Here is a 27,428-nt window from a genome sequence, read left to right as displayed (position 1 = left end):
CATAATTATTTTGACTTTTAATACCGAGGTTATGGATGCAGCTAGATGTCATACCCCCGGGCACAATTGTTTCCCTCGGGCATTGTCGGTCTTTCTGATAAAAGTGGTCTGAGCAGCGGGAGGGTGCACTTTGCAGTGGTTCCCAGGCTTACCTGGGCAATCGGTAGCTCTGGGAACCAATCCGATGCTGGTGGCAGCTGGGCACAGAGATGAGCGAAGGAAAAATTGCCTCTGCTCATCTCTGTGGTCTAGGAGTAACGGAATGACGTCATGACATCACTTTTTCCTTTTTTTTATTTTTATCTTTTACGCGTTTGCGCCGATACCTCACATGTAAACAGTGTGCGTACCACACATGTGAAGTATCGTCACAAATGTCAGAGTGAGAGCGATAATTCTAGCACTAGATCTCCTCTATAACTCTAAACTGGTAACTTGTAGACATTTTTAAAGCTTCACCTATGGAGATTTTTAAGTACCGTAGTTTAGCACCATTCCACGTGTGCACGCATTTTTGAAGCATGACATGTTAGGTAACATCATCCTTCATATTTTACAAAATAAATGGGGTATATATTGTTTTTTTTTATATTCAGAGTGTATTTTTTTAAAAAAAGTGAATTTGAAAATCGTTGCGCAAAAAACGTGTGACATAAAAAATTGCAACGACTGCCATTTTATTCTCTAAGGCCTCTGCTTAAAATACCTATATAAAGTTTGAGGGTTTTAAGTTATTTTCTAGCAAAAAATACTGATTACAGATTTTTGCCTGGTCAGTAAGTAGGTAACTCCACAAGCACTTTGAAGTCTCTGACTTCCAGACCCTGATTCGGAAGTTACAAAACCCAGAGAAAGATGAAAACCCATCTTTCTCTGCTCAGAACTAACATTCTTTTAACCACTTGCTGACCAGGCAAAAATCAGTAATCATTATTTTTTTTAAATAACTTAAAACCCCCAAACATTATATATATATTTTTAGAAGAGGCCCTAGAAAATAATATAGCAGTCGTTGCAATTTTTTTGTCACATAGCGAATTTCAAACGCAATTTAAAAAAAAAACAATATATACCCCATTTTTTTGTAAAATATGAAAAGGTTGCTGCTTTCTGCACATTTGGTGCCATTTCAGACAAAATGTGCTTAACTTGTGTAAGACACACCTAAGCCACACAACACATACAGTGCCTTGAAAAAGTGTTCATACCCCTTGAAATTTTGTCATAGTACAACAAGAAACACAAATGTATTTTATTGGGATTTTATGTGATAGACCAACACAAAGTGGTACATAATTGTGAAGTGGAAGGAAAGTAATAAATTATTTTTTACATTTTTTACAAATTAATATGTGAAAAGTGTGGCATACATTTGTATTCAGTCCTCCTGAGTCAATACTTTGTAGAACCATCTTTTACTGCAATTACAGCTGCAAGTCTTTTTGGGGATGTCTCTATCAGCTTTCCACATCTAGAGAGTTGCCCATTCTATTTTGCAAAATAGCTCAAGCTCTGTCAGATTGGATGAAGAGTGTCTGTGAACAGTAATTTTCAAGTCTTGCCACAAATTCTCAATTGGATTTAGGTCTGGACTTTGACTGGGCCATTCTAACACATGAATATGATTTGATTTAAACCGTTCCATTGTAGCTCTGGCTGTATATTTAGGGTCGTTGTCCTGCTAGAAGGTGAGTCTCAAGTCTATGCAGACTCTAACAGGTTTTCTTCTAAGATTGCCCTGTATTTGTTTCCATTCGTCTTCCCATCAACTCTGACCAGCTTTGCTGTCCCTGTTGAAGAAAAGCATCCCCACAACATGATGCTGCCACCGCTATGTTTCACGTTGGGGATGGTGTGTTCAGCGTGATGTCCAGTGTTAGTTTTCCGCCATACATAGCATTTTGCTTTTAGACCAAAAATTTAAATTTTTGTCGCACCAGACCAGAGCACATTCTTCCACATGTTTGCTGTGTCCTCCATATGTCTTCTCGCAAACTGAAAATGGGACTTGTTATGGATTTCATTTAACAATGGCTTTCTTCTTGTCACTCTTCCATAAAACACAGATTTATGGAGTGCACAACTAATAGTTTTCCTGTGGACAGATTTTCCCACCTGGGCTATGGATCTCTGCAGCTCCTCCAGAGTTCCCATGGGCCTCTTGGCTGCTTCTCTAATTAATGCGCTCTTTGCCCGGCCTGTGAGTTTAGGTGGACAGCCATGTCTTGGTAGGTTTGCAGTTGTGCCATACGCTTTCCAGTTTCAAATGATGGATTAAACAGTGCTCTGTGAGATGTTCAAAGCTTGGGATATTTTTTTATAGGGGGATCAGCAGAGCTGGGGGCTTACTACTGAGAGGAGGATCAGAAGAGTTGGGGGTTACTAATGATGGGGGGATCAGAAGAGCTGAGCATACTGCTGAGCCAGGAATATGCTGAGCAATGGTACTAATGGAGATCTGATGACAAGTGATACACATTATAGTAATTAAAGCGTAAAATGCCAGAGCAGTGTGGATGCCTCATATTTACAGTGTTTCTTTTCTCCTTAAAGTATATACATAGCCACAACTTAATTGAGCATGGAAGCCTTAGCATGTTTCTTTTCACTTCCTGTCTTGAAGACTCAATGGGAAATAAATGGAAATCTCTTTACACTCTTTAACGTTTTTTGTCTTGTTCTTTCAGGGGATTTTCTCAGATGGGCTGTGCTTGCCCCTGTTACTTGTGTACTACACCCGTCCTGCCCACTCGCATACTTCCTCCAAGGCGGAACAAAGGCCCACGAACCCGTAGCCCTCACAGCTGCTTTGCCGAAGACTGCTACAATCGCAGAGGTAAGCGGGATTTACGATCAAAGGATTTTTTTAGAGGGATGTTAAAGCTGACTTGTATTTTACTCATAGGAGTCAAATAACAGGGTTTCACTTTTTAGCAAGAAGAGTAAGCGTCATCTCTTCAGCATACCCGCACTGCCTAGTCCACCTAGTTCAAATAGCTCCTACAGCCAGATCAGCTCATTACCTATACCTGCAATGCTTTGTGCCCAATAGTGGAGCACAATGGCTGTGCATAATGTTACCCATGAGGGGGAAAAAAGCCTTGTGGATTTGGATTAATCTGACGGGGTTATTGACCATAATAACAAAAGCTCTATAATTGATGTAGAAGAAATATTTTACTTTTTATGTTTCCCCGCAGAGCCTCACATTCCAGGTATGCTATGTGTCCACCCTAGAAGCAGAGCTAAAAACAACGAACCCAAAGTGATTTATGCCAGCACCCCACATGTGAGCTCAGGATCCACTGTGGCCACCTGCTTGAGCCAGGGAAGCCTGACCCAGTGTGATCTGGATGAACTCATCCTGGCTGACATCAAAGAGACGGATGAAGAGGAGAGCGATGACGACAGTTAAAGACCAACAGTGGGTAACCTGGAATCCATATGAACTGTCCAGATCAACTAAGTCATTTCTTAAGTGAAACGTTGACCATTTAGCCATGTTAATTTAAAATTTGTTGACCATCAAAGGGTCGTGTCAGGTAAAAGCTGTTGATTTTTGCATAGGTTAGTGGGTCAGAACACCCACCAGCTTGTTAAAGGTCCCTGAAATTTGGTGGGGAAAACAGTCCCCCAGGATCCTTTCCATCTTAGGTCCAAAGGATGGATTCTTTACATATTGCATGTAGAATCCAACAGGAGGCCAGCCAGACTATGGCTTTGCATTAAGCCAAAGGGTTTGTCAGAGCCGGAGGGAGTGGAGGAAGCCACCACAAGGTCCAGAAGACTTATAACCAGAAGGTGATTGAACCTATTATGGTCCTTTAAAAACTTTAGGCTGAATGGGCCATTGAACCTTCAGTTTTGTGTTGTTTGTTGGGGGAAACCACAGTTAAGATCAGCAGAAGTTGAGCCTTAAACATTTCCAAGAGAAATCAGTGCCTTATCTTTGTGTCTTCTATTAGTGTACACAATGTGTCATATTGTATTTTTTTTTTTTTTTTTTACTGTTGCTCTATCTAAATCAAATTACTTCACCTGTCATTTGTTGCATTATGCTCTGCCATATTGATTTTTGTAAGAGTGCTAATGGCTGACATATCTGGTTACATCAGCTAACATTTGGTACATTTGCTAACGTTGCTTCAGTCTTCACATTTTTTGCCGTAAGAAATTCTTTGCTACAAGTATCTCTGGAAACCACTTTTTGTTACAAAAAAAAATAAAAAGTTATGTTTTGAAACACATTTTTTTGTATTGATCTTTAATTCTGAACAAAAAAAATAATACTTCAGTGGTATTGGTCACCAGCACATATATTAGAGGGTGAATCTACCCAATGGGGGCACAGATAGGAGTAAAAACCTTACGTGGGTTTAATTCCTCACTCTGTCCAAAAATAAATGAATAAACTTTTAGGTTTTAGATAAAGTCCATGCATGATAAGTAATGTGTATTTGTATTGTTTCTTCTGCCTGAAGTAGGTTGAAGACTTCATGTCAGCCTGGGCAAGGTCACTCAAAAGTTCAGTGATGGCTAATCAATGTTTAAATGTGGAGCTTTGTGGAAATATTATACTGATGCTGTATATTGAGTAATGTTCAAAATGTATTCATGCAGACTTGTACAGTTACTAAATGGTCCCACTTTATTTTTGGTACATGTCATTATTTACATATTGGAGGTCTTGGAGGACAGTATAACCAAACACAAGGAGATAGATTAAATAGGCTTGGCTGACATTCACTGTACTTGTTTTAAATCAGGGGTCTCCAAACATTCCAAACAAAGGGCCAGTTTACTGTCCTTCAGACTTTTGGGAAGCCACATTGTGGTCAGTAGGGGTAGAATAATTCCAGGCCCAGCATCAGTGAGAGCAAACAATGTCTAGTAACTGTGGTCAGTAGGAGGAGGAATAGTGCCCCATCATTGGCATTCCTGGAAGGAATAGTTCCTCATCGTTGGTGTCAGTGGAACAGTGCCCCATTGTTGGTGTCAGTGGGAGGAATAGTGCTCATTTATTGGTGTCAGTGGATGGAATAGTGCCCCATAGTTGATGTCAGTGGGTGAAATAGTGCCCCATCATTGATATTAGTGGGAGGAATAGTGCCCTATCGGTGTCAGTTTGGAGACCGCTGCTTTAAAGGACGATAACCCTGAAGCTTGCACGTTTAAAACCAATGGCAGCACCCATATTGCTATCTTGACACATTCCCATTAAGACAAACGTGATCAATATACTTAAATACATTCATTACAAATAAACAAAATGAATTAACAGACTCTATCAGAACACTTGTTAAGCTCCTCATGGATGTACAGAAGTTTTTGACCTTCAACTCAAGTAGAGTTCTTCACAGTAAGAGTAGTGGAATTGAAGCAAGAAACACCAGAATCAATCTAATCTAAATTATATAGAATGTTTAAATACTACTGTGTTCATCCAAGGAATAGACCAGAGTCAGGAAAGGGACTTGCCGATCTTACAGTAAGTTAGACAGTTGCCTTCTGTTGATCATTGGGGATCATGGAAGAATCTTGATGTAAAACTATATTTTACTTTAAAGAAGACAATGTAAACAGAAAAGATGTCTATTTGTTAGGCCTTATTAGCATAGAAACCTTCTTTAGTGAGTAGGCACCACCATGAAATTCAGCCCAATACACGCCATCTTGGTAGCGACTACGGTAATGGCCTCCACGATACCACACTCCGTTGAGGTTAGAGTGTGCACACATGTTATACCACCAGCCTCCTTTCTGGAAATGGGCACAATTACCTGAGGAAACAGAAGAAAGCAAAGGATACAGAAGGGTACACACTTATGGGAAGAACATTGGTCTTGTAATACTGGTTGTTAAAACCATTGCTTTGAGAAATATGAAGCAAAACTGGTTTGTAACTACATTTGTTCTGTTTATATATGTGTTTTTGCTTTTATACAGTTAATCATATGGCTCCTTTGTTGACTTTTATGGTAAGATATATTGCAGGGGTGGACAAAGCTGGAGAAGTGGAGATGTATCTGAACAACATGGCAGAGATCAAAGATCACTGGGGTGCAGTTCACTTTTTTAAGAGATAACCTTGCTAGGTCCCTATAAAAAGTAAAGAAGGATTGAAAAAAACATAGAAAATTATAATGTCACTGTAAAAATACAAACCTGTTCTACCCTTTCAGTTTATGTAATGCACAGTTCAGAGGCCAATAGTATTTAATGCATAGGGCAGGGGCCAGGAGTGAGAAATGAAGATTGCACAGGTCAGCAGAATGTAGTCCAGAGATCAGCAGTAAGTAACACACAATTTAGAGGTCAGGAGTAAATAGTACAGAGGGCAGGGGTCTGTATTAAGTAATGCAGAGTGAAGGGGTCAGTAGCAACTAACACAGAGTTCAGAGGTCAGTAGGTAGTGCAGGTATCTATAGTAAGTCATGCAGAGTGCAGGGGTCAGTAGTAAATAACGCAGAGGTCAGTAGTAAGTGACACATAGTACAGGGGTCAGCAGTATGTAACACAGAGTTCAGAGGCGAGTAAGTAGTAACGGTGTCAGTAGTAGGTCATGCAGAGTGCAGGGGTCAGTAGTAAATAACACAGAGCTCAGTAGTAAGTAATGCAGAATGCAGGCGCCAGCCATATGTAACACAGAGTGCAGTGATCATAACTAAAAAACACAGAGGGCAGGGGTCAGTAAAAAGTAACAGAGGTCAATAGTAAGTGATGCCGAGTGCAGGGGTCAGCAGTATGTAACACAGTGCAGAGGTCAGTAATAAATAACAGAGGGCAGGGGTCAGTAAAAGTAGCACAGAGGTCAGTAGTAAGTAATGAAAAGTGCATGGGTCAGTGCCACAGCCCAACTTCCCCCCTCCCTCTGTAAAAATGTATTTACTAGCACTCAGATGCAGCAGCTCCCAGCAGAGTGAGGGCAGTCCTTCCAGGTCTCCCCCCGCGTGTCATATATAATGTCAGGCTTAGAAGGAGCAAAGGACTTCCCTTGGCTCTGCATTCACATTGCTGCTTTGATCTAAGGTCTGAGAGACTGTTGGCAGGGTCAGGACCTGGTAGCACTTTGTCCTTGCCTGGACTGAAGTTACTCAAGGGGTGTAAGTAAGTGTTGCAAGTAACCGGCACATATAGTCTACACCTCGGGTCACTAAACACATTGGGGTATGAAGATAACGGTACAAGAGTAAATACAGTGTGAAGATACAGTGGTTACCAAGGGTAATTAATGTTTCTCTAGTAGCCTGTCGTAAATTATGTACATGTGACAGGTGAGATAGCCTCTTGCAGCGAGGGAGATGCTGTCGGCACTCCTTCTGCAGTGATCCATCTCCCATAGTAACAGGAGAAAATCAGCAGTGCAGAGGTCCTCAGTCTGTACACAGGTACAGAAGTAAAAGAGTTAATGTAGTGCACGCATGGAGTCCATGCTAGGGACTCCATAGCGTTACTGGGAGTGATGTAGCGGAGACATGCTGGACAGGTGGAGAGAGCATTGGCTCAGCATGTACCTCCTAAATGCAAAAGCAACTGAGGTGAAATATATCACGAGAGAGTTTGTTAAAGTTCAGTCATCGGTTTTAAAGCTACCCCAGGTGCAAGATAGTGACCCTGTACGAAGTACTTTTCGTAGCCCAGAAGAACCCACCCGGGATAGGCCTCTCATGGGACCCTTGCTTGCCTCCGAATGAGGAGGGGAACATGGAGGGAGTGTCCCCACCCTATCCATACATGAAGAAAATGAAAAAAACGTGTTACAAAAAAAAGACTGAAGAAGTAGCTTGGGCAAGCTACGAAACATCATCAACATTACAGAATAAGCCCAGCTGAATGAGATTAACTACTACTGTATATATCATGATCAGTATAAATAAGAATCTTCACAGACAGGCTAGCCGTTTTATTTCAGCACTGGTGTATATTGACACTTTGTTATGTTAAGTTGGGAAATTAATAACACTGTTGGTATACTTGTTGCTGAAGTAAGGCTAAGTTTAGACATTACAGCAAAAGCAATAGGCCCTGAAGGAGGACAGCTGTTTCAGGTTAGAATCCCGTATTCTTGGAATTCCCTGGAGAAATAGAAAGCCATCATCTACCCATCTTTTGGTAGACCACATCTACATTATAAAACGTAAACTGCAGTAGAAGCTAGTGTCTTTGCTATGCAACTTACCCAGGTAGGAGTCTCTGTCCTTGTCCAGGGTGCTGAACTGTTTGTCATTGTGCCAAGAGAGGGAGTCCCCAGCTGTCCCTCTATACTGGCCAAGCCTCAGCCTGTAGAAATCACTCTCCGGTTCCAGCCTAAAGTGGTCATATTCGGCACTGGCTTGGCGTCCTTGCCAGTCCTCCATGAGGATCAGGAGTTTGTAGCTGTCCTGGTTGGCCAACCAGAAAATGTTCTCAAGGCCCAACCAGTATTCACTGTCCAAATTACCAAATCCATTCTGGGGAAAATAAGAGCAAAAAACTTTTAGGAGCATAATAGAAATAATGATACTCTAGTGTATGCATAGATGAAACTTTTATTTTTAGTTTTGTATAGATTAGGAAAAGATAAAACTCCCTTTTTTCTGTCTATTATTGGAAAAATTCTCTTCACTCCCTGTCCCGAGGACACACCAGTGGAAGGAAATCTCTACAAAGTTACGGGACTTAGCCTCGTAGTTGTCACCTAAACCACTTGTCCATAGTGGAAGTTTTCAACTTTTGTACTTGTGACAACTGTATAATTGTGGTTTCCTTAGTGACAGTGGTCACAGGACAAACAGAGAAGGCAAATCTACCTTCTGGGGACACAGGCAGCAGTAAAAGTCTGATAGGGTTTTAATCGTGCCTTAGCCTTTCGAATAAATTGGCTATGCATACACATTAAGATTTAAAATGTTATAACTTTTTGCTTTATCTTTTGTAACCAAATTATAATACAATATTATTTCTTAAAACAGCGCCTCTTAATGCACAGAGATGCTGCCGGCGAGTAGAAAGGTTTTCTTGTACGTAGCAGGGGCATTGGCTGCTACTGTAACAGAGTGAATGGCACATGCATTAAGGTTGGTGAACGCAGCATATATTTAAACATGATATTTTTGCACAATTACTGTTTATTTTCTGTATTTAAAGTAAAAAATGAAGGCTGGGCCCACCTTGTAGTTTTGCCAGGTGGTAAAAAAATTGATTGATCCATCTTGTCGTTTTTGTATTACTGTCCATCCCCCTCCATTGTTTGACTGCTCACACCAAGCTTGCATGATCTGGTTGCTGTTACGTGGTTTTAGGAGGTAGATGCCGCTTGTCGTCTGTCCACCCAGCAAGGCGTCATAACAATCCACCCATGGTCCTTTCCATAGACATGACAATATGGGAGAGGGAAGGACACTGGGGTCAGTTTTAAAGCAGAGGTTTGTGAATTAATCTAACACTGAGTTGCATATCATGGCACCAAAACCTTTTACAGACCATTTCAATGGGTCCAAGTTAAACCTGCATCTTACCGCATTGAACGTTATGTTGATTAGGGAGTTGCACTGCCATTAATTTTGAATGGCACCCCAATGTACTATGGAGATGCACCTCCAAAACACATACATCACCACAACACCCAGTAGTGCACTACCTTGCATTGTGGTGCACGGTATGTTTAAAAATGCTGCGTGTCCTTTATTGTTGTTTGGCAGCCCATTTAAAATTAATAAACAGTGGTTCACTGAAAACGGTATGAGACTTCAGATGTTGGGATACTGATGATGGTCAGAATGTATCTAGGGCCCAAAATTTTTTTTTTGTGTATGAGTAAATAAGGGTTGGAAACACCATCAGGTTTTTTTTTATTGCCCTCTTTTTCCTTTTTGGGGAGATTCACCTTCCCTATTTTCCCTAGTGACCATTCTTACCATGACAAAAAGAGAAGGGGACACCAGTTCCGGAGACAATTGTCTAAAAGGGGATTTCCCTGCTCTTTGCAATAGTTTTCCCTTACTTGCTGTTTTACATCCAGGACATGACATGAATGAAAATCTCCCCCTCAAAACACAGCAAAACATTGAAAGGGGCCTCTGGCCATTCTTTATTCCAGCCTTTCTCAATCTTTTGAAGATAGAGGAACCCTTGATATAACTTTTCAGTCCAAGGAACCCCTGCTTATAAATACTTTATCCCCACAGCTTAGTGTGTATTAGTTTGATTGTCAGTGGGTTGAGAACCCCTAAGCCCCTGTACACACGGTCGGAGATTCTGCCAACGAAATCCGTCGGATTTTGTCCGTCAGATTTAGTCTGACGGATTGTGTCCGAAACTGTTGCAAACACACGGTCGGACTAAGTTGTCGAAAAATCTGATCTTTCAGAACGTGATGACGTAATTTCATTACGATGGGACTAGATTCAGGCTAGTAGCCAATAGCTTTGATGTAGGAATTTGATCTGAGCATGCGTGGCACTTGGTCCGATCAAAATTCTCTACACATGATCGGATTACGTCCGACCGGCCCAGTTGGTCGGGAAATATTTCCAACATGTTGGAAAATTGGGTCCGACGGAGATTCGGACAGAATCAGTCCGATGCATACCACACACAGTCGGATTATCTGACGACACGGTCCGATAAGATGCATTCCGACGGATTCTCCAACCATGTGTACGCGGCATTAGAGAGAGCTAAAAAGATCATTGGTGTCAGTGGTTACTTATCTGAAAGGCAGAAATTGCTTATATTGCCCATGGCAATCTCTGAAGAAACCCTAGGATTCCACAGATCCATAGTTGAGAACGGACGCCCTACTTTTTCCAAAACAGAAAAAAATTATTTAAATATACTGTTTGTTAAAGAACAACAATACACTAGTCCCCTAGATCGTCTGATTTATTCAATGCAAGGCTCGGGCCTCTCCCCTTCCACCTATTCAAATCAAGTTCAGTAATCCATTGCCATGCAAGTAAACGGCCCTCTCATAACACAATAACATGTGGGTTAAAGAAGCAGTCTATCCAACACTAGGTCTACTGAAGATAATCCAGGTGTGTTCAACCAGGGGGGCCACATCAGATCAGCTCTCTGGTCTTGGCCATTGTGGAGAGGTTGGAGTCTGTTTGATTGAGTGTGTGGACAGGTGTCTTTTATACAGGTAATGAATTCAAACAGGTGCAGTTAATAGAACAGGAGGGCTTCTTAAAGAAAAAATAACAGGTCTGTGAGAGTTGGAATTCTTACTGGTTGGTAGGTGATCAAATACTTATGCCATGCAATAAAATGCAATGTAATTACTTAAAAATCATACAATGTGATTTTCTGGATTTTTGTTTTAGATTCCGTCTATCACAGTTGAAGAGTACCTATAATAAAAATTACAGACCTTTACATGCTTTGTAAGTAGGAAAACCTGCAAAATCTGCAGTGTATCAAATACTTGTTCTCCCCACTGTATTTCTCCAGTCTTAGCCCTTGTACACACGGTCGGAGAATCCATGGGAATGTGTCCTATCGGACCGTGTCGTCGGATAATCCGACTGTGTGTGGTATGCATCGGACTGATTCCGTCGGAATATCCGTCGGACCCAATTTTCCAACATGTTGGAAATATTTCCCGACCAACTGGGCCGATCGGACATACTCCGATCATGTGTAGAGAATTTTGATCGGACCAAGTGCCACGCATGCTCAGATCAAATTCCTACATCAAAGCTATTGGCTACTAGCCTGAATGTAGTCCCATCGTAACGAAATTACGTCATCACGTTCTGAAAGATAGGATTTTTCGCCAACTTTGTCCAACCGTGTGTATGCAACAGTTTCGGACAAGATCTGACGGACAAAATCCGACGGGCAAAATCCGACGGATTTGGTTGTAGAAATCTCCGACCGTGTGTACAGGGGCTTAGGGTTGCTCCCATTTGGACAATCCATTCCCATAGAGTAGGAGGCTCAATCACCTTACAGTGTTGGAGAGTACGTTTACGGGCTTGGAAAGGAGCTCTACCAACTGCCTTTTTTGGGTTGTTTTCAATTGGTAGGTCCTCCAGAATACATGTTTTAACCTGGAATACTTTGTTGATGGTTGTGAGGACTCCCATCCAGTATAGGTGTAGCTTTAGGCAACGCCATAATAGATGGATGAGGTCCCCATGGTCTCTAGAACACCTTGTACAATCAGCGCTGTCACCTATGCCCATCCTATGCAGCCTTGCGGGCTTGAGGTGGACCCTCAGTACAATGTATAGCTGGAACAGTCGTTGTGCTGTGTTAAGCGAGCATACCTTGTTTTGCCCGCAACACCTCTTCCCATTGGTCCTCCTTGAAAAACACCCACATCTCTCTCCTAGTGGGCTATCACTTTGGTAGGAAAGCCAGTTAAGAGTATGAATAGCAGCATAGATTATGTCCTGGATGTAAAACCCTTGAAATGAGACTCCTCAGTCATATAATGAAAGACAGGGGCCTGGCATTGTGTCCAAGAGCTGCATTTTGAATAATTTATTTTTTAAAACTGGCGCCTTTAGGATGCCAGTAATCCGGGAAGTGATGTCATGACATCGCTTCCGGATTACTAGATCTGAGACCCGAACAGAGCATCGGCTTTGTTCAGGTCATCGGCCAGCCGACGGACGTGCCGGCTGGTTGCTTGGTTCTCCTGGTGGGATGGGAGAGCCCAGGTGAGCAGCAGGAGGGGGGAATGTCCCCTCCCACTGCTTGTAATAACAGCTGAGCAGCTGCTGAGCTGCAACGGTTGTTATTACAATAAAGCTGACCGTCCGCTCTAAAGAACGGCACCAGGGTGATGCATGCAGCTGCATGTATCACCCCGGTAAAACCCCTTGAAGCAATATTGGTCAGTTTTGTGACCGATACTGTTAAAAAAGTGAATATCGGCCACCCCGGTAATCGGTCGATCCCAACTATGCGCTAGAAAAAGGCTTCTCCTCTTCTTGTTGTTTTCTGGAAATGTTTAGTTAATTCAAACCTCCCTCTTTATCGAGACACCTATGAAAATAGGGGCAGAAAGAAAACGTTTAATAATGTACGGGCAAGATATCTCGTAGGCCCATCCACTGAGGGCTTTTGTGAGGCTGACTGCATTGTCTCCTATTCTCAGTTGACTTGGACCCCTCTACTCTAAGAAGATGCTCTGCTATACATTGTACAGAATTGTGGACTGGTACATGAACCACCTTGTTAGCTACAGCTTCTATTGGTTGTATGGATGATTGTGTTCTCTTTACTGGGGTCCCCCTGCGTGGGTTGGTCCACCTGAAGTATGTTCTTTCTGCTTAAAAGCTAATAAAACAGATTTCTAAAAAAAAACTGAAATCAAAAAGTGTTATAGGGAACATTTAAAAATGCAGTAGCTTGAAAAATCAAGTTTGTTCTTGAAAAACAGTAGTGCATTTTCTAACATAGCTATATGTCTAGTGTTTTATCATGTGATTTAGTGTGAGATTTAAGGATGTCACTGCTGTGCTAATCACTGTTCTCCTTAGTAGAGGGGAAGTAGTACCGCTATGGACCTGCAGACAAGCATCTTCGTACTGTTTTATTCAGTCATTGGGTCTGCATTCTGAATCTCTCCCACGATTATTCCTCCACCAATCATTAGATCACCAGTTATTACAGGGGGCAATTTCGCCATAAGGAGGCAAAGCACTCTCCTTTATGGAGATGACCGCCTCCACACATTCATATATTGTGGAACAAGGCATGGAGCCTATAGCCTATAGACCAGACTTTCTCAAACTTTTCAACTCAGAGGAACCCTGGAAATACATTTCCAATCTCAGGGAACCCCTGCAAAAAAAAAAGTAGTATATCTACAACTCATGATACATTAGTGTGATGGCCAGTGGGAAGAATACTCCTTACACTTATGGTAATTGGGAAGAATTTCCCCCTTGCAGATAACTTAAAGGGGCAATGGTGTCAGTGGGAACTTATATAAGAGGCAGAAATTGATCACTGCTCAAGGAGCCCCTATCAACCTTTAGAAGGACCCTTGAGTTCCATACCTCCCAACTTTTTGAAATGAGAATGAGGGACGCCTATTTGCAAAAGTATGTAGGTATAGGACACGCCCCCTGCCATTCCCCTTAAAGGAGAATTATACAAACAAAATATTGCTTAAGCCAACAAGTGCTCTTTTCTACCATTGCTATGTCTTTTTTTCTGGCTTATGAAAGTCACAAATGCAGCTATTTAGAAATTGAATGAAAGGCTTAGCACTGGGAAATACTTTTTTAATGATAAATAGTGCATTTTATATACAATGATATAGATCAGACCAAAATGAGGAGGAAAAATGGACAGAGGAAATTTGTTCCAAATCAGGGATGGTCCCTCGAAATCAGGGACAGTCGGGAGCTATGGGGTTCCACGGAACCCTGGTTGAGAAACCATGTTATTGACAATACTAGTGACTAGCCCTTTACTATCTGGTTTATTTTCTTAAGCACATATTCCACATTTCAGATCTTGTCTTAAACACCTGCTAGTTTTTTTGTATGTCTTTTGGGGACTGTGCTGGAGATCTCTGCTTTTTATTTTACAGGTCTACAAACCCGATGTGTTCTTTATTGGAAGGTTTGGCTTTTCCTATTGTTGATGTCTGCTTTATTTTACAGAATGTAGAATGTAACACCTCAGAGTGAGCGGGAACACCCTAAACCTTAACTTACTGATAGAATCTTAGCCTACCAGACTCAGCCCATAAGTGAAATTTCCCTTTTATATAAATGGGCTGGTTCTTCAATTTTTCATTTCCAAACAAGACTACATTGTGCCATTTTCACAATTACTTACCATCCAGTCAGTCATCTACTCACTTAGCCCCTCAATCTACCCATTCTGCTATATCTTGTGATGAAATCAATTCTTGATACACATTTTTTTAAAACTGCTGTCTTTATAATCCCATTTGAAGTACCTGTTGGTTTGGTGGCCTCAGGTTCCGTGACAACAGGGCCACTGGGTGTTGTACTGGGGTCTGGATCTGATTGTGTCTGAGGACCAGCTATGTGATCCCTTTCCTCTTCATGAATTTGACGGTTCTGTTTCTTCTTTACATCAATAGGATCAGCATCAGATGGTGTAGCCTGCAAACATATATAGCACATATTTTGCTGAAGTTCAGACTTATCAGAAGGCAAAATAACCTAAAGTGGTTGTTAACCCACTATACTATGATCATGCCACCCCCTCTGTTATACAATGCTATGTGTCCCTGTGCCATATACAAAAATGCAGATCATACCATATATCAGAGCGGCTCCCGGTGCTCACGTGACTCCTCGGCTCTCTCCCTCTCCCAGGCTGACAGCTATAGTGGGAGAGGCCAAGTACTGTCACTGACGTCAGCTGGAGAACAGAAATCCAGGAGTCATGTGAGCGCTGGGAGTCATTTTGATATATGATATAATCTGCATTTTTTTTTTATATAAAACAAGCACAGGGACACGTAGCATTATAACAGAGGGGATGGCATGATCATAGTATTGATATGATAGCAGCAGGAGGGGAGGATCATGGAGTGGGCAGAGCTGACAGGCAGGGGAGGGGGGAGAGGATAGAGGAGAGAACAGAGGAGAGACAGCAGGGCTGCGGATGATGGAGGCACATAAACTGACCGCGGGGTCAGGGCTCAGCAGCCATGATAAACCATTGTCAGTTTACAGGGGAGAGGTTATAGCCAGGCAAGATAAACCAGGTATTTCAGGTGATACAGGGAGCCAAATTACAAAGCACATGCACTATGCTGTATAACACGCTTTAAGGGAACAGGATCAATTTTTTTTTAAATTTAGGTTAACAAACACTTTAACCAGTTACCGACCAGCGCACGCCGATGTACGTCGGCAGAATGGCACGGGCAGGCATATTGGTGTACAGGTACGTCCAGTCTTTAATGCCGCCCTGCCATCGGCAGCATGCTCGCGTGCTGGTCGGGACCCCGTGAGTCCAGTCGCGGGTCCTGCGGACTCGATCGCCGCGGGCATACCCGCGATCGTCTCACGGGCCGGCTGAATGGAGAGATGCTGTTGTAAACAGCATCTCCCCGTTCTGCCTAGCAACAAGTGATGCTGGTCTCTGCTCCGTGTGATTGGAGCAGAGATCAGTGTTCACTAAATAAAAGCCCAGCCCCCAACAGTTAGTAACACACTCCTAGGAACACTTAACTCCTACACTGCCACCCACTGGTTAACCCCTTCACTGCCAGTGTCATTTACATAGGAATCACTGCATTTGTATAGCAGTGATTGCTGTATAAATGACAATGGTCCTGAAAATGTGTCAAAAATGTCCGATGTGTCCGCCATAATGTCGCAGTCACAATAAAAATCGCTGATCGCTGCCATTACTAGTAAAAAAAAAATTATTAATAAAAATGCCATAAAACTATCCCCTATTTTGAACGCTATAACTTTTGTGCAAACCAATCAATAATCGCTTATTGCGATTTTTTTTTACCAAAAATATGTAGAAGAATACGTATCGGCCTAAACTGAGGGAAAAAAATTTTTTTTATATCTTTTTGGGGATATTTATTATAACAAAAAGTAAAAAATAATGCGTTTTTTTCAAAATTGTCGCTCTATTTTTGTTTATAGCGCAAAAAATAAAAACCGCAGGGGGGATCAAATACCAAGAAAAGAAAGCTCTATATGTGGGAAAAAAAAAGGACGTCAATTTTGTTTGGGAGCCACGTTTCATGACCGCGCAATTGTCAGTTAAAGCCGCGCAGTGACGAATCGCAAAAAGTGGTCTGGTCTTTGGCCAGCAAAACGGTCCGGGACTGAAGTGGTTAAAGGAAATCTTCACTTAGGAAATATGAGAGCTGCTATTACTAACCCTTCCTTCTGAAAAATGCTCTTTGCCTTGAAGTTTTGCTGATCCATTTCCTTTACTTGCCTGAAACACGTATGCAAATCAGTTATGACACTGACCTTGATTTCTGCATGCTTGTTTCAGGTTAGTAAGTCTAGATTTTATGTAACTGTATGGCTAAAATATGCAAAAAATGTCAGAAAGGGTACCCTGGAAAGTTAAAAATAAAAACTCGCCTTTCCACCTATTTGTGTTGCTAAACACTGCTGTAAAGAAGGGAAACCACTATCCAAAGTCTTTTTAAAATCCGACACTTCCAGGAGTGTTGATTTTCTGGTATCCCGCAATGCTTTCTGGTTCCTTTCATTGACCCATACGTCACTACAGGGCACAGTTGTCATGTAGGATCCAGTGGATCAAACAATGTAGTATAGAAGGAGACCAAGAAATCCCCACTCCTGGAAGTGTTGGATATCGATATCGGCAATAATTTACTCTTTATTACTGTGGTGTTTGGCAGCCTGTAGGCAGGGGCCTACTAGGGAATGTTTTGGTTAGCAAGTAAAACTAGACTGCCGAGGTTAGGGAAGGGTTAACCATGGGTCTGCCAGTTTCAGGGGCTTTATTGGGTTCTGCCTCCCTCCCTGGTCTATGTATAAACAGGGGGAAGGCTGGGCTTGGGAGCAGGACTGCATGGGAACCAGGAGAAGGATATAAGCACAGAGCAACCTTTGTCTGCCGCCCTAAGGGGATTTCAGAGCAATGAACTCTGCACCTGCACAGGTATGCCTAGGCAGCCACAGTTTGGTTAGTCAGGAAGAGAGTTCCGCTGAAACAGACTTGTCTACACACGATTACACCAAAGAAGTCCGTTCGTTTAGAACGCATTGACGTACAACATGTATGACGGGACTAGAAAAAGGAAGTTCAATAGCCAATAGCTGCCCTTGCGTCATTTTTGGTCTGTCGGAATGGCATACAAACAAACGTTTTTCCCGATAGTAATTGATTCTGTCGGAAATATTTAAACTGTTCTATTTCTAGGTCCGTCAGATGAAGCCCACACACAATCCTATGAAATGATTCTGTCGACCTTTTCTGCTGGAAAGTCTGGTCATGTGTACGCGGCATTAGGAAAGTTGGCGCAGTAAAGCAATTACCACTTTCAACCATGAACTGGTGGGAATACATAACAGCTGGTCAACAATGCGTGGTACCTGGTGTAGGTGACAGGTCTTTCAGTAATGAGGGGGTCAGTGTTCTGGCTCCTTCCCTAGCTGTCGGTTCCCTAAAAACATTTGAGACCAAACCCGCAGTAGGCCCCATATACATAGCCGCATGGTATGAGAGAGAAGAAGGAGTTAAGTGATGCACAAGGTCTGCGCATGGTGCATGGCAGGACCCCATTCTGTCGCTGGAAGTGAGGTGGCAGAGGTACGCTGGACTGGTGGAGAGGACATAGGGGCTCAGCAGTGTCCCTCCTTAAAGCAACATTCAATGAACAAAGTTTTCAAAGTTTGTAGTGACATGGGACAAGACACTTCACAGAGAAGCTCTGTGTGTTATACTACTGCACAAAGTTGTACGGGTACCGCCATAATGTTGACTTTCACATTAACGTGACCCCACCTGGTCTCAGGCATTGATAAGCTCGTATATGAGATGTATCCCCATACACGTGCAGGGTAAGTAGGCCCCACCAACAAGCGCAGGCAGCAAGGAGAGTTTTTATTATCTTTCCATTAAACTCTTTTTGACTACATTGTTTAGTGACTGAGCTGTTTTACATTATAATGACTGTTATACAGTAACAGCATGTTCCTCTAAAATTTTGTTTTGAGCAGAGACAAGCAAGCTACTGATCAATACCTACCCAAAAGTCACACTTGCACTTTAGGTCAGCCACAAATCGTATGCAAATCGCAAATACAGAACCAATTTGGTGGAAAACTGTTCCCTTGTAAATCACTAAATGATAGAACTCTTTGTAATTGCAAGAGCAGAGATTTAATTTGTTTCCTGCAGAAAGGGTTCTTTACTGTAGGAGCTCAGAAAAAAAGGTGGATTGGCCTTAGTTCCGTAAGTACGTCTAGGACCCAGGGGTAAATGATTTTTTTGAAAGAAGAGACTACAGTAGTAGGGGGTCAATTTTGATTTAGGAGTCAGGAGTCAGCACATTATGGCACAGTAGATTATTTTATTCAATTTTGATTTAGGAGTCAGAAAGGTATTTACCCCCGTTAAAGCGGTTTGGACCACAATTTATCGATCTGGATTAATAAAAGTATTTATTTTTTTGAGCTTAAGCTATGTGATCAACCTTACCTTATCAGCCTGGTCTCGAGAACTGGTTTGAATACATTGCTCCTCTAAACGTGCTATGGTAATACTCTGGTTGTTAACTAAAGAAGCTAGGACATTATACATTTCCTGGAGGTCTTTATACTTGGAGGCCAACTTGAGAACTTCAGCAGTAGCATTGATGCCTCTGCTTTCCTCCTGGATGATGTCAGTTGATTTATTGTTCCTTTGATGGACTTCATGGAAGAACTGGGTACGTAGGTGACTGAGACGGGATCCCATGTTCCTATTCTCTTTTCTTAGATGATCCATTTCAGTGGCTACCTCATGGTCAACATCTACCATTTTTTTAAGCATTTCTATATCAATCTGCTGGCGGCTCAGCTCCTGTTTTAGTTCCTCCACTTCACTTCTGTTTACTCCAAAAGCTTCAGGGAACTTGGCAGTGCTGATGCAGACAGCCCCAGTAATTTTTTGCTGTGGTACCACAAATGTGTATGTGCATTTGGGTCGACTTGCACCATTGTTTTCTGAGTATTCAAATGCCAGCTGAAGGTAGCAAAGGTCTGGAAGAAATGCTAAGCAGAGAATGACGTAGAAATTCATCTTAATAGTTGTTTTTCTCCTGTAAAGACAAAATAGAACAAGTCAGATTTTACTGTTTATTGAGAATGCCACCACCACAACCAGAGCTGAGGCTGCTACTATACCCAAGATACACGGCTTGGTATGGTGTGTGGTTTTTGGAATGCTTTCTATATTCTTACAATATCAACCATCATGTTAATTTCCAAGTTACCTGTATAAATGGTTAAGGTAGATGTAAACTCTAACTGAACGATGTTTTGTTTGCCAAAGCACTAGAAAACTTGTCATATTTTTTTCTTTTAAAATACTGTTTTTACTTTTTTTTTCATTGATTTTTGCATCCCAGTGCTGCTGATTTCCTCCTGCCTCTTTCAGCCACTTCCTGTCCACATGCACACCTTCCAGTGTCAGCTGCACATGATTGCTATGGAATGACTTCCCGATAATAGTGATCAAAATGAGATTAACAAATAAAGATTATATGAGATTTTAGTGATTTGGTTTAGATCTTTGTTAACATAAGATTTTTTAATAATTATTTAATCCTACATGTTGCCCATCCATCCTGGTTGTGGTTTATTACTACTGATACTGCAGTAGATGTGACGCTTTCAATGGTCTAAGGCAGCCTTTCTAACGTTTTTTTACCCCAGAAAAAACCCTAAAACTATTTTCAGGTCTTGTGGAACCCTTACTAAAGCCATATTATTGGAAGTCTCTAGGGGAAATACCCCTTAAGTTGGTTGTTAGTCGGAGGAATGGAGTGGTGGCATAGGGTGGACTACGCCAGGAGTCTGCCTGCTCAACGGGAAATCTTTCCGCTTATCTCCACTGAACAGTCGAATAGCTTGTCCGGGTTTGCTCTGCTTATGCAGGGAGGGCACAGACACTGCCCACTCTCCTCTATGGGCAGTTGATTGTAATTGGACCGCCTGTCTATTTACACCCAATGGCCATCCCATCCATTAGACGGATGGGGAATGAATCTCCGTTCATCTGTTTTTAGCGGATAGGATCGGATGTTAATGGACACATGTCAATTGACACCCACCGCTCCATAGAGGAGGTTGGAGGGTCTGATTGGGTTCACCTGAAAAACTGATCAGTCCACCCGTGTGTAAGGGGCTTTACAGATAAAAGGATAATTGTGTCTTGCTGCATGTTTTGCCAAATATAATTGTCCCTGGAACTATGCAGGTACCATCAGATGGGAGGTCAATCAGCCACAGCCCATGGAACCCCTAGCAACCTCTGGAGGAATCCTAGTTGAAAATGCCTGGTCTAAGGGTCCTTTCACACGGGGCAGATCAGTTCTGATCCGACCCGTGGATATCCGTTTGCTCAGCGGGGATCACTCCGCCGATCCCCGCTGAGCAGGGAGATGACAGGTCTGTCTCTGCACACTGCGCAGGGACGGACCTGTCACAGCGCCGCTCTCCCCTATGGGAGATCGGATGACGACGGACCGCAGTGCCCGTCGTCACCCGATCCGATCCGCAGACCGATGGAAAAATAGCTTTTTCCTCCGTCACACTTTTTCGGATCGGAGCGGGTCGGATGTCAGCGGACATGTCACCGCTGACATCCGACGCTCCATAGAGCTCTATGGAGCACCCGTTCAGGTCCGCCTGAAAAACTGACAGGCGGGCCTGAACGGGACGTCAGTGTGAAAGGGGCCTAAGACATATGTCTTCAAACTGTGGTCTAAATACCAATGATGGCTGACAAGTGTGCACTAGCTGGCCTACAGCCATCAGCTACATTCAATCAAGCAAGAACTGATGTCAGGGCATTGTGGGCAGACAACTAAGCCATGACTGAAGATGTAAAGTTGGCACCAAACGTGTTTAATGTCACCAATGGAACTGGAGGAGAAAAGACTAACATAAAGATCAGTCATTGTTGTGCTACACTGTCAGCAGCCAGAATGCCTTTTCTATGAACAATGGGCCACTAGGAACCCGAGGAGTCTGTATTTTTAAAACCCAACTGTAAAATACTTTGTGGTTGGATCCGGTAGCATCACTCTGCGTTATCTTGGTCTGCATGTGTTCAGGTTCCTAGTGCATGTGCAGACTCTCCATAGTGCCCTCTGGTGTCATCACAGGGGTTTTCACTGCAGTATGTGGTGTCCCTTCCCTTCACAATTCCCAGGTTTGGACCATGTGAACCAGTGGGTGATCCCGCCGGCTATTGATCCATACAATGACTGTATATGTGCGAAGTTTTATAGAACCAATTAAACTAACGAATATTCATCTTTACCTCTCATGAGGACACTCGTCCATATCTCGCAAAATGCGTAGAGAATTAATACAGACTACTTACTTCATTGGAAGTTTAATTCAATATGTGGCTTATTCAATGATGGTTATACATGTACATTTATATTTGGTAACTATGTAGGACAAAATGGTTTTAAATGTTTGTATTAGTTGTTTTTTATAATAAAATATTTTGTACATTGTATATCTTTGGCTGTGCTTGTGGGCAACTGTCTCTTTGTTAAAGGAAAAGTTCACCTTTTAACAAAAAATTTTAAATGCACTTTTGTTTTGCAGGTAAAAAAAAAAAAAAAAAAAGCTTCAGCAGATCACTGAGGTCATGCAGGTCTCCTGCAGACTGAGTATAAGCTGTCTGCCTGTACGGGCAAGCAGTTTCCCACTGAAAGGAGGAATCAATGAACTACCACGGCGCTCAATAGCGCCATGGTAGTTCATTGAGAACTACAAGCCCACAGCTGCAAAAGCTGTTGGTACTTGCAGTTTATTGATTCACAGGGATCTGTGAATAAATGACGCAGTCGTGCTCACTGGTTGAATTTTGGCACAGAGTACAGGGTGAAGAACCCCGGACATGATGACACCAAGGTATAGTACACCGCCAGAGCATGGGGGAGTGTCATCTGTCAGGGAAGTACAGGATTATGTAAGTTAAAGTGCAAAAACTCTCCCCTAGACTAAACAAGCAGCTAACCCTTGCAGTGCAAGAATAGCCCCACTCCAAGGGATAATATTTATGTATGTTGGTCATCAAGAACAAGTATTCATAGCAGCTAATCACAATACAATGTTGAATTTAGACCGGTACAAGATGCAGGGCCGTCTTTAAGGTGGGGCAAAAAGGGAAGGCCCAATCATTGTTGTGGGGCCAAAAGCAGCTGTCCCTTGAGCCCACTGTCCAGGGTTGCCATTTAAATTAATACTAAGCGCCAGTGAATAGTGATTAATAAATTACACAAATGTAATTCCACTTGCTGCAGTAAAAACTTGCTAGATAGCAAATGCAAATTAACCACTTAACAACCGCCCTATAGCCAAATGACGGCTACAGGGCGGTTTCTTATCTCTGGGAGGCCGTCATATGACGTCCTCCCAGAATTCCGCTCTTGCGCGCCTCTGGGGCGCGCACTCGAGAGCATCCGTGACTGCCGGGTCCACAGGACCCGGCGCATCACGGATCACGGTAAACGGCCGCTCATAGTGGCCGTTTACCACGTGATCGCTCCGTCAAATGACGGAGTGATCACTTGTAAACAAACCGGCGTCATGTTATGACGCCGATTCCTCCCTCCCCCTCTCTGTACCGATCGGAACAGCGGAGGGGGAAGAGATCGGTGTCAGCAGCGATGTGGGCTGCATCTGCAGTGCCCACATCGCTGCTCACCGAAAATTAACCCCTTAATTCCCTGCCATTACTCTGCAATACCATGCAACACTCTGCAATACTCGGCAATACCCTGCAACACTCTGCATTACTCTGCAATACCCTGCAACACTCTGCATTACTCTGCAATACTCTGCAATACTCTGCATTACACTGAAATACTCTGCATTACTCTGCAATACCCTGCAATACTCTGCAATACCCTGCAATACCCTGCAATACTCTGCATTACTCTGCAACACTCTGCAATACCCTGCAACACTCTGCAACACCCGCCAACACTCTGCAATGCTCTGCAACACTCTGCAATGCTCTGCAACACCCACCAATACCCTGCAACACTCTGCAATGCTCTGCAACACCCGCCAATACCCTGCAACACTCTGCAATGCTCTGCAACACCCACCAATACCCTGCAACACTCTGCAATGCTCTGCAACACCCGCCAATACCGTGCAACACTGCAATGCTCTGCAACACCCTCCAATATCCTGCAATGCTCTGCAACGCAATACTCTGCAACGCCATACTCTGAGATACCCAGCCATACCCAGCCATAGTCGGTGATACCCTGCAATACCCAGCCATAGACACCCCCCCCCCCCTCCCGCTGCCCTCCGGTGCTTCTACCGACTCGCCAATACGATCAAATCCAGAATCTTTTATTTTTTTTATTTTTTCCAGGCTTCCCAGCTTAGAGGTGAGATGTGGGGTCTTATTGACCCCATATCTCACTGTAAAGAGGACCTGTCATGCCATATTCCTATTACAAGGGATGTTTACATTCCTTGTAATAGGAATAAAAGTGATCAAAAAATGTATTTTTGGGGAACAAAATGTCAAACTAAAATAAATAAAGTAAAATGAACAATAAAATATATATATTTTTTTAAAGCGCCCCTGTCCCCATGTGCTCGCATGCAAAAGCGAACGCATACGTAAGTCCCGCCCACATATGAAAACGGTGCTCAAGCCACACATGTGAGGTATCGCTGCGAACATTAGAGCGAGAGCAATAATTCTAGCCCTAGACTTCCTCTGTAACTCAAAACATATAACCAGTAAAAAAAATTAAATCGTCGCCTATGGGGATTTTTAAATAGCGACGTTTGGCGCCATTCCACGAGCCTGTGCAATTTTGAAGAGTGACATGTTAGGTATCGATTTACTCAGTGTAACTTCATCTTTCACATTGTGCAAAAATTGGGCTAACTTTACTGTGTTTTTTTTTTTTTTTAAGCACAAACTGTTTTTTTTCCAAAAAAAAGCATTTGAAAAATTGCTGCGCAAATACCGTGCGAGATAAAAAGTTGCAATGACCACCATTGTATTCTCCAGGGTGTTTGCTAAAAAAAAACATATATAATGTTTTGGGATTCTATGTAATTTTCTAGCAAATAACTGATGATTTTTACATGTAGGAGAGAAATGTCAGAATTGTCCTGGGTGCTCCAGAACGCCTGATGGTGCTCCATGCATGTTGGGCCTCTGTATGTGGCCACGCTGTGTAAAAGTCTCACACATGTGGTATCACCGTACTCGGGAGTAATAGCAGAATGTGTTTGGGGGTGTAATTTGTGGTATGCATATGCTGTGTGAGAAATAAACTGATAATTGACAATTTTGTGAAAAAAAAAAAAAGTAAAAAAAATCTTGATTTTGCAAAGAATTGTGGGAAAAAATTACAACTTCAAAAAACTCATCATGCCTCTTACTAAATACCTTGGAATGTCTTCTTTCCAAAAAGGGGTCATTTGGGGGGTATTTGTACTTTTCTGGCATGTTAGGGTCTCAAGAATTCAAATAGGCCGTCAGTACTTCAGGTGTGATCAATTTTCAGATATTGGCACCATAGCTTGTGGACTCTATAACTTTCACAAAGACCAAATAATATCCACCAATTTGTACTTATTTTTACCAAAGATATGTAGTAGTATAAATTTTGGCCAAAATTTATGAAGAAAAAATTACTAATCTGCTAAATTTTATAACAGAAACAAAGAAAAATTCATTTTTTTACAGAATTTTCTGTATTTTTTCTTTTATAGCACAAAAAATAAAAAACCCAGCGGTGATTAAATACCACCAAAAGAAAGCTCCATTTGTGTGAAAAAAAGGACAAAAATTTCATATAGGTCCAGTGTTGCATGACTGAGTAATTGTCATTCAAAATGTGAGAGCACCGAAAGCTGAAAATTGGTCTGGTTATTAAGGCTGTTTAAGTGCCCAGTGGTCAAGTGGTTAAAAGAAACAATCCACCGCGCTAGATGTAAACAATAATAAGTATAAATCTTTAACAGTCCCAGTATATTGAAAGTGCTCATGCTCAATAGTAAATCCATGTTCGAAGGTGCTCAGACTGGGTGCCCCACATAGATATACGCTCACCCCTAGGAGTTGGCCAACTATCTCTAGTGTGGTCATTCAAGCATGTGGGGAAACCCCTGGAGAAATCCATGCTGGCATCTCTTGCAGTAAGTTGCCTAATAAAAATGAATGGAAATAATAGAAAAGAATCCTCATTGCGCAAGGCCTGGACCCGAGGTAGTCGTTTCTCAATGGAGGGGCCCCTGGACTGGAAGTAACAGTTTCTCTTTGGTGAGCCTCCATAGGGAGACTGCTACCTCCAGTTCTGGAGCCTCTTCATAGGGATATTAAAACCTTCAGTCCTGGGACCCCTCCATAGGGAGATTGCAAACTCCAGTTCAGGGGCCCCTCCACAGGGTGACTGCTACATTCAGTCCAGGGGACCCTCCATGGAGAAATTGCTATGTTTACCTCTAGCAACCAATGAGTAAGTGGTAATGATGTGCAGTATCCTCTAGCAACCAATCAATGGGTGCTATTCATGTTCAGTAACATCTAGCAACTAATCAGTAAACAGCAATTATATGCTGCAACCAATTAGTGAGCAGTAATGGTGTGTAGTATCCTCTAGCAACCAATCAATGGGTGCTGTTGATATGCTGTAACTTCTAGCAACTAATCAGTGAGTGGAAATTATATGTTGTTACCTCTGGCAACCACTTGCAATTGTTTTACTGCCTGATCCACTGTAAACTGATTTTGAATCTAGCTGCTATTTATTGTATGTCTCAGAGCAGGTAGAGTGAAATTTCATGAAGGGGAGGAATGTTTTCCTGGGGTCCAGACAATATTAAAGATGGCCCTGACAAGATGGATTCTCATTGCTTGTTCTAGGTTAGAAATAATAAAGCTGAAAGTGTTCATAGCAGTGGGCTCAAACATGCTTTTACCGAAATCTCTATCCAGATTGGCTTAATGGTGGAAAGTAAGGAGGGCAGGGACTTACTGGTGGTTGGGGATTAGTGTGCAATCAGAGAGGATAAATGGTGAATGCAAGGTAAGCTGAGGGTCCAAATTTACACTAAAATAACAGTGCAAAATAAACTAATAGATATAATGCAATGTGATCAGTGATGGCAAACCTTTGCACCTCAAATGTTTTGGAACTACATTTCCCATGATGCTCAGCTACACTGCAAAGAGCATGAGCATCATGGGAAATGTAGTTCCAAAATATATGGGGTGCCAAGGTTCGCCATCACTGTAATAGACCATCAGAGTTCAAAAAGACCTTAACATTAAAATAGGTGACTGGGTGGAAAGCAGATGAGCAGAGGAAAAAGTGCTTGGCATTGACAGCAATACAGCTGGCAGGGCAGAAGGTGTCAAGAGCAGGGCAGAAAAAAAAAACAGTTGCTTTAAAAGTGTCATGAACTGGGCAGAACATGACAACAGTTGGAAAGAAAGCAAAACAGTATAAAGTAAAGCAGCTAAACAGAAAGCAGATGCATCTGGGCGGAAATGAATGAAAAGGTGAGTGATTGGGTGGAAATTTGGAAACTGTTGTATAAGCAGAAAGCAAAAGAGACTCGGACAGAGTGAAGATGACTTGGTCTGCTGTAGATGGTCATTTTTGTTGGCGGCCTGGTTTCAACTGCTCCTCAAGTCTTAAAGCAATATTTCTGTTCCCAACCAACTCCAGCATTGTACTACATAAGGTCTAATGCAGGGGTGTCCAAACTTTTTTCAAAGTGGGC

The 27,428-nt window shown here is 42.4% G+C and overlaps 2 protein-coding genes across 3 annotated transcripts in view; one reads left to right on the top strand and one right to left on the bottom strand.

Moving 5' to 3' along the window:
* The window catches only part of SHFL (shiftless antiviral inhibitor of ribosomal frameshifting), a 50,917-nt gene extending 46,670 nt beyond the window's left edge, over positions 1-4,247 (top strand). For both annotated transcript variants that reach the window (XM_077470180.1, XM_077470179.1), the window contains exons 8-9: positions 2,688-2,836; positions 3,201-4,247. In XM_077470180.1, coding sequence (XP_077326306.1) covers positions 2,688-2,836; positions 3,201-3,415 — 364 coding nt within the window. In that variant the 3' untranslated portion in view covers positions 3,416-4,247. The remainder of the gene's footprint in view (positions 1-2,687; positions 2,837-3,200) is intronic.
* Positions 4,248-4,622: 375 nt separating this feature from the next.
* The window catches only part of ANGPTL6 (angiopoietin like 6), a 57,800-nt gene continuing 34,994 nt past the window's right edge, over positions 4,623-27,428 (bottom strand). The window contains exons 2-6 of the mRNA XM_077470178.1: positions 19,135-19,735; positions 14,912-15,080; positions 9,150-9,343; positions 8,180-8,450; positions 4,623-5,780 (exon numbers count right to left, since the gene is read on the bottom strand). Of these exons, the coding sequence (XP_077326304.1) occupies positions 5,593-5,780; positions 8,180-8,450; positions 9,150-9,343; positions 14,912-15,080; positions 19,135-19,716 (1,404 nt within the window). The 5' untranslated portion in view covers positions 19,717-19,735 and the 3' untranslated portion in view covers positions 4,623-5,592. The remainder of the gene's footprint in view (positions 5,781-8,179; positions 8,451-9,149; positions 9,344-14,911; positions 15,081-19,134; positions 19,736-27,428) is intronic.

Source organism: Lithobates pipiens, unplaced genomic scaffold (assembly GCF_037356315.1).
Source record: "Lithobates pipiens isolate NorthernLeopardFrog02 unplaced genomic scaffold, aLitPip1_a1.2 Scaffold_8, whole genome shotgun sequence".
In the NCBI taxonomy this organism is placed as follows: Eukaryota; Metazoa; Chordata; class Amphibia; order Anura; family Ranidae; genus Lithobates; species Lithobates pipiens.
This window is presented reverse-complemented; position numbering and strand designations above follow the sequence as displayed.